The sequence below is a fragment of the Canis lupus genome, chromosome 35 (genome assembly GCF_003254725.2).
Source record: "Canis lupus dingo isolate Sandy chromosome 35, ASM325472v2, whole genome shotgun sequence".
NCBI classification, from domain to species: domain Eukaryota; kingdom Metazoa; phylum Chordata; class Mammalia; order Carnivora; family Canidae; genus Canis; species Canis lupus.
The window spans coordinates 25,382,699-25,392,867 of NC_064277.1; the positions used below are offsets into that span (position 1 = coordinate 25,382,699).

Below are 10,169 nucleotides of genomic sequence, written 5' to 3' on the forward strand. Positions count from 1 at the left end.
CAATTATCTCAATAGATGCAGAAAGGCAGTTAACAAAATATGACATATTTTTATGGTAAACATACTCAACAACATAGATGTAGAAGGAATGTACCTCAACATAATAGAGGCCATATCTGAGAAACCCATGGCTAACATTCAATGACAAAATGTTGAAAGCTTTTCTTCTAAGATTAGAAACAAGACAATGATGCGTGCCTTCACTACTCATACAGAACACAGAACTGTAAGTCCCAGCCTGAGTAATGAGGTAAGAAAAAAAATAAATGGTATCCAAACATTAAAAAAAGAAGTATAATTGTCTTTGCTTAGAAATTATATATATGATTATTTAGAGAAGATCCTAGGTCTTAACTATTAGAAAACTATTAGAAGCCATCAACAAAGTAAAGTTGCAAAACAGAAAATCAACATAAAGAAATTAGTTACCTTTCTATACCATAAGAAAAAACATGTGAAAAGACTTTTTAAATCCCATCCACAATAGCATCAAAACCAAAACACTTAAGAATAAATTGAACAAAGGAGCCAAATGTTCACTATACTTTAAACTATAATGTATTTATGAAAGAATTTGAAGAATTAAGATATCTTATTTTCATGAGTCAAAAGAGTCAATTCTGCTAAGATGTCCACACCACTCAACCATTGATTCAATGCAATCACTATCAAATTTGAGTATTATTTTTTACAGATAGAAAAAAAAGCAATCCTATAATCTATATGTATAGACAAAAGTCTCCAATTATAAAAGTCAATCTGACAAAGAAGAACAAAGCCTGAGGCATCCTGCTTCCTGATTCAAACTATATTATAAAGAAGTAATCAAAACAATATAGTACTGGCTGAAGACACACACACCAAAGGAATTGAATGAAGAGCCCAAACATAAACCCACCCATATATAGACAACTAATATTTGACAAGAGTTCAGAATATTCATGGGGAAACACAGTCTTTTTAATAAATAGTCCCAAGAAAACTGGGTAAGTACATGCAGGGAAATGAAATTGGAGTTATTACACATCTCACAAAACATAACTTGAAATGGATTGAGTTGTAAATATAAGACCCGAAACTTTACAACTCCTAGAAGGCAACAGAGAGGAAAAGATTCATGATATTGGACACGTTGACAGCTACCTACCAAATGAGGGTGGTCTAAGCATTATCCTATCTACTAATACAGCCTAGTCTTTATAATCCAAATTTTAATCCAAAGCCAGAATATGTCACCAAACGCACCAGCAACAAAAGCAAAAAATCAAGAAGTGGGACTACATTGAACAAAAAGCTTCTGTACAGCAAAAGCAGCAATCAACAAAATGAAAGATCAACCTATAGAATGTAAGAAAATACACATTTTATACCTGATAAGAGGCTAATACCCAAAATATATAAGGAATTCATGCAATGCAGGAGCAGAAAAACCAGTAATTCCATTGTTTTCAAAAGGACAGAGGAACTGAATAGATATTTTCACAGAGAAGACATACAAAGGGCCAATAGATATATGAAAGGTATCTGACATCACTAGTCATCAGGAAAATGCAAACCAAAACCACAATCAGATATCACCTCCCACCTGTTAGCCTGGCTATCATCAAAATGACAAAAGATAACAAGAGTCGGTGAGGGGACACTGACTGTGGGAATGTAAACTGGTATAGCCTCTATGGAAAGCAGTATGGAGGTTTCTCAAAAAATTAATGATAGAACTACTACTTGGATACCCAGCAACCAACTTCTAGGCACACATCCAAAGGAAATGAAGTCAGGATATTGAAGAGATATATACCCTCCCATATTCACTGCAGCATTGTTCACAATAGCCAAGATATGGAAATAACCTAAGTATCCAAACAGATGAATGGATAAAGAGGATGTGGCATACATATCTAAAGGAATATTATTCAGCCAGGAGAAGAAAGGAAATCCTGCCTTTTAGGACAACATGAATGGACCTTGAGGACATTATGCTAGGTGAAATAAGTCAGAAGAGAAAGACAAATACTATGTGATCTCATGTAACTGTGGAGTCCAGAAAACCTGAACCTGTAGATACAGACAGTAGAATGGTGATTACCAGGGACTAAGGAGTAGGAGAAGTGGGAGATGTAGGGCAAAAGGCACCAACTACCAGTCATAAAATGAATAAGTCCTGAAGACCTAATGTATAGCATGGTAGTTATAGTTCATATTATAATATTACAGACTTGAAAGTTGCTAAGGAAGCAGATCTTAAATGTTCTCACCACAAAGAAGAAATGGTAATTATGTCACATGATTGAGGTGTTGGCTGACACTACAATGGCAATTGTTTCATTATGCATATATTCATATTTGTACTCCTACAACTTGCTCAATGTTATATGTCAATTACATCTCAGTATATCTGGCAAAAATAAATAAATACTAAAGATAACATTCATTTCTTTCATCCCACTATTCTTCCTCTCCTGAGACCATATTTTTACTTCTGTTTAATACAAAATTCTCTTTACCAAGTTACTAAATGAGAATGTTGTAGAAATGCCCTATATATAAACACAGCCCACTCTTTCCGATCCAAATTTCAATCCAGAGAATGAAAGAATAGCATTTCCAAACTTTGAAGAAATAGCATTTCTTCAACATATGTGTATCTACTATGACAGCAAAAGGGTTATAGTTTGTTTTATTCAACTCTTTAGTGATGTAAGATTCTACCAAGAGCAGATACCTCCACCACCTCCTGGTTAAGAGTTTGTTTTTTTCTATTCAATGTGACCTGCAGAAATAAACTGTTACCATACACACTTGGGTATACTTGTACACATTTCAAAAATTTTGAAATCATTTATCATTTATAATCACATCATTTATAATTCTGTCACTTCAAAGTAGGATAAGCTAAAGGAAACATATTCTCTTCTACTATTCATCTTCATAAATGGGATAAGAAGTCTGAAGAACTACAAGAGATTGCAGGAGGAGTACATTATTTGTGCATGTGCATATCTTATATATGTGTAATATTATACTACTATATATGTTACTTCAATCTAAATGCAAGCCAAAATGACATGTTCTGTAGAATTTGAGAAACATTTTTCAGTATAAAACGGTCTTTCCCAAAAAAAGCAGTGAATCAAGAGAGAGTTTGAATTCATGCTAAAATGACACATTATACCATGATATTTCCTTTAAATACATTAAAACAAAAAAATAATAATAAATAAATAAATTTTAAAAATAAATAAATACATTAAAACAGAGTTCTCATTTCCATAGATAAATTAATAAAGAAGTTTTCCAAAAAGAATCTTGCAAAACTGTTTCGCTGTTTATAAATACTTGAAAAAGGAATTAATTTTTTTATAGATTTTATTTATTTATTCATAAGAGACACAGAGAGAAAGGCACAGAGACACAGGCAGAGGGAGAAGCAGGTTCCATGCAAGGAGCCAGATGTGGGACTCAATCCTCGGTCTCCAGGATCACACCCCGGGCTGCAGGCGGCGCTAAACCGCTGCGCCACCGGGGCTGCCCAAAAAAGGAATTTAAAAATACATATAAAGCGCTATTTGCAATCTGCCACCACAAAATCAGGGGAGCTCCTGAGCAAGGTTTTGACAACTGAACATGGCATCCTATTGATCACGAGGATCCAAAATAACTCAATCATTAGAAATGTCCAGGATGCTCCACTGAGACTAAAGAAATAGATACAATATTGAACAATTTCACTCTCAAAAAGAGATTAAAACTGTCCTCAGAAATGGTTGACTAATCACAAGAATCTTTATACTTCTTAAAGATCAGAGATTTCATTCAGTTCAAATGGTTAAAATAAATCCATACAACAATGGAAATCAATACAATTAAATTTTTTAAACAGAGCAAGTATAGGTGCCCAGGGCAAATCCCAAAATGTTCAGCACGATGCAGAGGGTCTGGAGAGAACGCAGGAAACCTACATTATACACACTGCAGATATGCTAATAAATGACAGTCCTAGAGCCAGAACAGGGCTATGAAGGCAGGGACACATAAATCGAGAATCCCCCAAGCCTATTTGTGCTGACTTGTACCACACAAGTTAGTGCCCACATTCCATTGCAGTGAAGGGGACTCCAAAGCTGTGTTTGAAGGGTCAGAGGCCTCCTGCTCTTGCTATTTGGTATCCTTTGCTAATTGGTAATAAGTCTTCTGCTGGTTAAGAATTGTGTTTCAGGGGCATCTGGGTGGCTCAGTCAGTTAAATGTCTGCCTTTGGCTCAGGTCATGATCCCACAGTCCTGGGATTAAGTCTCACATTGGGCTTCCTGCTCAGGGGGGCGTCTGCTTCTCCCTCTCCCTCTGCTCCTTCCTGTGCTTTCTCTCTCTCACGCTGCTCTCTCTCTCTCTCTCTCTCAAATAAATAAAAATCTTTAAAACAAACAAACAAAAAAAGAACTGTGTTTCACATGAATGACTGACATTTTGGGGTCTACATCACTCACTATCCGAGCTGATGATGTATCCCCTATGTTCCTCAGAAAGCAAAAAAGCTGGAAGAATCCATGAATTGCTCTAGAGCATAATGGTCGTCATGACCTGCAGGTGCTAAAGATGGAATAAAATAATTTAGCCAAGTCTTGGGTACAACTCCTACAGCCATGCAGAGTTATTGGTGAAAATATAAAAGGAAATGATCCAAATAATATTGGTGACAATTTACACAACTATGGAGTCTGTTACAAAGCATTGAGAACATGGGAAACAGATTCTTTTTTTTTTTTTTTTTTTTTTTTTTTAAATGGGAAACAGATTCTTAACATTAGAAAAATGTTACAGAACAATTCTGAACTTGCGTTTGGTGATTTCTTTTAGCATGGATTTCACAGATTTTTAGTAGTCATAATTTATTGCCATATAACACAAACATGCAAATGCCATTCAAACATTCACTTAAAGGAAATAAATCTGTTTCACCCCAGGGCTCTGTATATCTGTAAAAGTAGAGAAGTAGTTGCTCACCCAGAACAATAGGTTGTAACTTCATGAGACCTCGAGGGTTTTTTGCATCAAAGACAGTTCATTTGAGGGATTTTGGAGTAACCATTTGGATATAACTGTTAGGATGTGGTTGAAACATAATGGACAGCCCTGGTGGCGCAGCGGTTTGGCACCGCCTGGGGTGTGATCCTGGAGACCTGGGATCGAGTCCCACATCGGGCTCCCTGCTCGGAGCCTGCTTCTCCCTCTCCCTCTGCCTGTGTCTCTGCCTCTCTCTCTGTGTCTATGAATAAATGAATAAATAAATAAATAAATCTTTAAAAAAAAAGAAACATAATGGACAGTGGAGGGGCACCTGCATGGCTCAGTAAGTTAAATATTCAACTCTTGATTTCAATCAGATCATAGCTCATGATCTTGATTTCATAAGATCGAGCCCTACATCGGGCTTCATGCTCAGTGCAGAGTCTCCCTATCCTGCCTGGTCTCTCTCTCTCTCTCTTAATTAATTAACTAATTAATTAATTAAATCTTTAAAACAAAAAAAGAGAAATACAATGGAGAATGTAAATTTGTCACCATTGGATATAAACAGTATTACAAAACTGTTTTCCTACTGGTTTACATGAAACATCACTATGGTATCAAGATATATCCCAGTTGTTGATCTCAAGTGAGAATACTGTGATGTTGTCAGTGACACAGGTAGAACCTGACCATGTGCATGATCTCTCCTGGTTGTCATTTCCAGCCTCCAAATGCTGTCTCTGTAGCAAGATCATTTGTCATGAGCATGACCATCTCAGGGGTTCAAGGCACTAGAGGATGCTGGTTAGTTGTCCGAATAGGGAAGAGTACAGTTGTTATGGGTATATGTGTGTAGTCCAAGACACAAATACATTTACCTACACTGGGCTATGTGTTGGGAAAACCTACCAAAATCATAAACATTTCTATGATGATAGCATCGCCAAAGGTCCAACCTCTACGGGAAAATACACTGTCTGTGGCAATACATAAATACAAAAACCCAGATCCATAACCCAAAACATATTTATGTGCAAACTGAGCTTCAGGTAATATCTAAGGGCTCAAATGTCAGATTTAATTGTTTTGAGATGTTTATATTTGTTTATATTAATTCAGAATTCAGTAACAGTTCATACTAAGATATTTGTAAAGTTTAGACATATTTAGATGCTTAGTAATTAATATACATTTGATTTTTTTCCTTAAATTTTCACTGGTGCATCTGGTAAGCTCCACAGAACATGGGATTTCCTGGGAATAAGAGGTTATTTCCCATATTTTTATAATATGTTCCTGAATTCAAATTGTATGGGGCCCTTGGCAGTTGTGAGACACAAAAGCATTGATCAGATGATACTCGGATCAAAGAATTTATAAAAGGACATGAAAACAGTATCTAAATGTATCTTATGCTTGAAACTTTTGCTGTATTACTGTAGGTAGAATGGGTAGAATATTAAATAGGATCTGAGTCATGTACTGTTCAGATATGATAGTCTTCAAATGTCATTTTTAACCAACATCATGGCTCACAAGCTAAATAAACAATTTGCATACCTCACGTTGGCACTTCTGTGACTATGCACAAAATTACAGGTAAGCACCTGTAGTTATCATCTCATGCTCCCATTATCACTGGCAGGTATGCACCATGCCCTCCACCTTCTATAATATGAATGCTACCTAAAACTACTGTCACACTGGTGACATCACACTAGGGCCTAATACCTGAATGGCTTTTCCAAGATTGATGTTAGCAGGTGTTTCCTTAAAGTAAAAGTAGGTTTTTCCAACCTGCTTCTGGGAAAAAGCTGCAGTACCCCAACCTATGGACCTTGTCATAGAGCCATGATCAAAATGCAAGAACATTTGATATGCCTCCAACAATTGCTTAAAAATGCTAAAATGTTACTATTTCTTATACTGTTTTGTGGTTCGTATTCTTACCTGACTTTATGGTATGTGCCTAAATGTCTCCTTGCAAGTAAAAATGGAAACAGTGTTCCCAAATGGGGGGGGGGGGCGCGATAAAGAAAACCTGTGGTCCTTTTAAAAATAATAATATGATGCAGGTGCTCTAGGAGTACTAAGGCAGCATCTCTGGAGCATGCATGCATCCATGGACTTAGATTTTCAGCACTCGCTTGCATAAAAGGATCGGTTCAGAAAATTCCCTTGAGAGCTCTCAAGAGCCACACTCTGTGGCCCGCAGGCCTCCAGGGGTCCTGCAGGTCAAGAAGCGGTCAAGAGGCTGAGCGACTACCCCCACTGGGCACTTGTGGCCTTCTTTTGGTCCAGGACCAGATGCATTGGCTTAGCCTATTGGTGGGGGTTGTGAACTTGCATCCTACCCTCTGCATAATCTACTTGCGCCTCATATGGTAGGACAAGTCCATCGGTTATATCAACAAATGGCCCAATAGCTGCTGGAGACAGTTCAATTTTTCAATCCTTTCTTTTCCTCCGGGAACAGCTGACTTTGGCACTGGGTGTTCTCTGTCTGAATTCCTACTCTATAGCTCTGGGAGCAGCATCCTACTTCCCTTCATCCCCTACCCACTAATGAAAAGAATTACATATTGACCTCAATTAGCCTTGAGGTTGACTTTTAATTGGCGGGCATTACTGGATGGTCAGCTACCAAGGGCTCCTGTGATCCATCTCTTTGCCTGCCTCTTTATTTTCTGGAATTATGTGGAGTCTGATATATGATACTATCTACGCCCACTCGGACAAAAGAGATGATGCTCTGATTGGTCCCTGGTCCAGGGTGCTGCAGTTCCAGGAAAATACCAAGCGGTGGCTCACTGGCTCTGATATGGTAATGCTGGGGGCACTGAGCCTGGTGGGAGTGAAAGGTGGTCAAACCACACCTACTCCACTGCTCAGGAGCCCATCTAGCACACTAGATTTACACTCTAGGCATTCACAGACGTAAGGATTTTTGGATAAATTTACCTCCAATCCAACACTAGGACTAACAGTTTTGTTAGGGATTGTCCTGGGGAATTTCTAGAAAGAAAAGAAGATGGATGAAGCAAAGAAAAGTGTAGACAGTAGAATAGGAAATTAGGGAATGAAGTTGATCTAGGAATCTTAACAACAAACTTTTACAAAACACTAGGGTCTCGTTACTACAAATTAGATTTGAATAAGCCATCTTGTAATATTTTAAATAATTAACCACCACAAAATGAGGACGTAGACCATATTTGCCTGGACTTAGTTCAAGAATTTACTAGCAAAAAAAAAAAAAAAGAATTTACTAGCAAAATCCTTCCCCTTTCTCAGCAAACAGGAGCACTAGGATTTGAGTGACCTTCACTTTTAAGTTGATGCATTCTTCAGCTCATTATAATTCGTATCTGCACTTATGAGAATGGTATGAGTTTGGGCACTATAAAAGACACCTGACGTGTAGAGGCACCTCATTGGTTCACTTGGTAGAGCATCTGAATCTTGATCCCAGTTTGTGAGTTTGAGCCCCACCTTGGGTGTGGAGACTACTTTAAAAAAATAAAAATAAATAAAAGACACCTGATTTGTATCTCAGCTAAAGGAGTGAATTTGGGAAAACAGAACATTTTAGGGAAAGATAAAAGCTGCTGTAGGGCAAAAAAAGGAAATTTCCTTGAGAATTTTCAGGAGAAATTTTCCATGACACATGCAGGACACAAACATATTTAAAACTTTGGCATTCAAAGTCTCCCATCAAAGGGTCTTTCCCACCCAGTCATCTGGAGTTAGGACTCGCCAAAGCACCTTCTTCATTGCTCCAGTCACATCCTTGTTCCTCAGTGTATATATGACAGGATTGACCATGGGGGTGATGATGGTGTAGAAGAGAGAAATGAACTTGCCCTGATCCTGGGAATAGTTGTTGTTGGGCTGGAGGTAAGCGTAGATGGCTGTACCATAGAACAGGGAGACCACTGTGAGGTGGGACCCACATGTCCCAAATGCTTTCCTTTGCCCTGCAGATGATTTTATTCTAAAGATTGCCCTGACAATCCAACCATAGGAGACGGTGATTAATGTCACAGGTATAAAGAGAATGATCACACTGACAAAGAAGATCTCAGACTCATATATAGTGGTGTCAACGCAGGCAAGATTGAGCAGTGGGGGGATCTCACAAAAGAAATGATCTATTTTATTTCTCCCACAAAGTGGTACAAGGAAGATGAGCACTGTCTGCAATGAGGAGTTGGCAAAACCAATGAACCATGATGCAGAAGCCATCCAGGACACAGAGACGGGAATGCATGATCACTGTGTAGTGCAGGGGCCTGCAGACAGCTGCAAAGCGATCAAGTGCCATGACCCCTAGGAGAATGCATTCTGTGGATCCCAACCCTAGGGATATGAAGAGCTGAACTACACAGCCACCAAAGGAGATAGACTTGTCTGCTCTCCTGAGATGAACCAGGAGCTGAGGGACAGTGCTGGTCGTGTAACACAAGTCCAGAAAGCTTAGGTTGGAGAGGAAAAAGTACATGGGAGTCTGAAGAAGTGGGTCCAGGTGGGACAAGGCAATGATGGTTGTGTTTCCCAGCAGAGTAAACATATAGAAGATCAGAAGAACCACAAAGAGGACTAGCTCCAGTTGAGGCCGCTCAGAGAAACCCAGCAGGATAAACCCAGTGAAAGAACTACCATTGTTCTGTTCCATCCTCTGGTAGCACATGTTTCCTGTCAGGACCAAGCATTTAGCAATTTTTAAAAGAAATCTTCAAAAAAAAAAAAAAAAGACAGTTGGCAGGGGATGGATCTATCATGTTATAAGACATGGCCATGGGATTTTATCGGTAACTATTTCAATAAATTATTGAAACTGACATAGCTTATACCAATACAGTTCCACATTATCACAAAAAGTATACCACTGATATTTAATGTAAGAAAAATGAAATATGGGCCTTGTGTTTGTATTAGTCATAAGTACAAAAGGTCTTTCAGTCTGAGCTTAATAAGACTTAAAGTAGTATAAGTATTTACATACATTTTAGAGAGAAATGGTGATGAGGGAAAAAGAGGGAGAGCAATAAGAATGAATCCGAAAGAGATGCAGACAAAGGGAGAGAAGTAATTGTAAATATGTATCTCATGATTCTACACAACTAAATTTGACACACCTCACACAGAATAGAACAGAATACA

At 38.1% G+C, this 10,169-nt stretch overlaps 1 protein-coding gene and 1 pseudogene across 1 annotated transcript; one reads left to right on the forward strand and one right to left on the reverse strand.

The window, feature by feature from the left end:
• The first annotated feature begins 1,548 nt into the window (after positions 1-1,548).
• Positions 1,549-8,082, forward strand: LOC112674433 (4-hydroxybenzoate polyprenyltransferase, mitochondrial-like; annotated as a pseudogene).
• Positions 8,083-8,720: 638 nt separating this feature from the next.
• Positions 8,721-9,696, reverse strand: LOC112674434 (putative olfactory receptor 2B8). The gene is given in 2 exon segments (XM_025470898.3): positions 8,721-9,257; positions 9,259-9,696. Coding segments are annotated over 2 exon segments (975 nt in total).
• Positions 9,697-10,169: the final 473 nt, after the last annotated feature.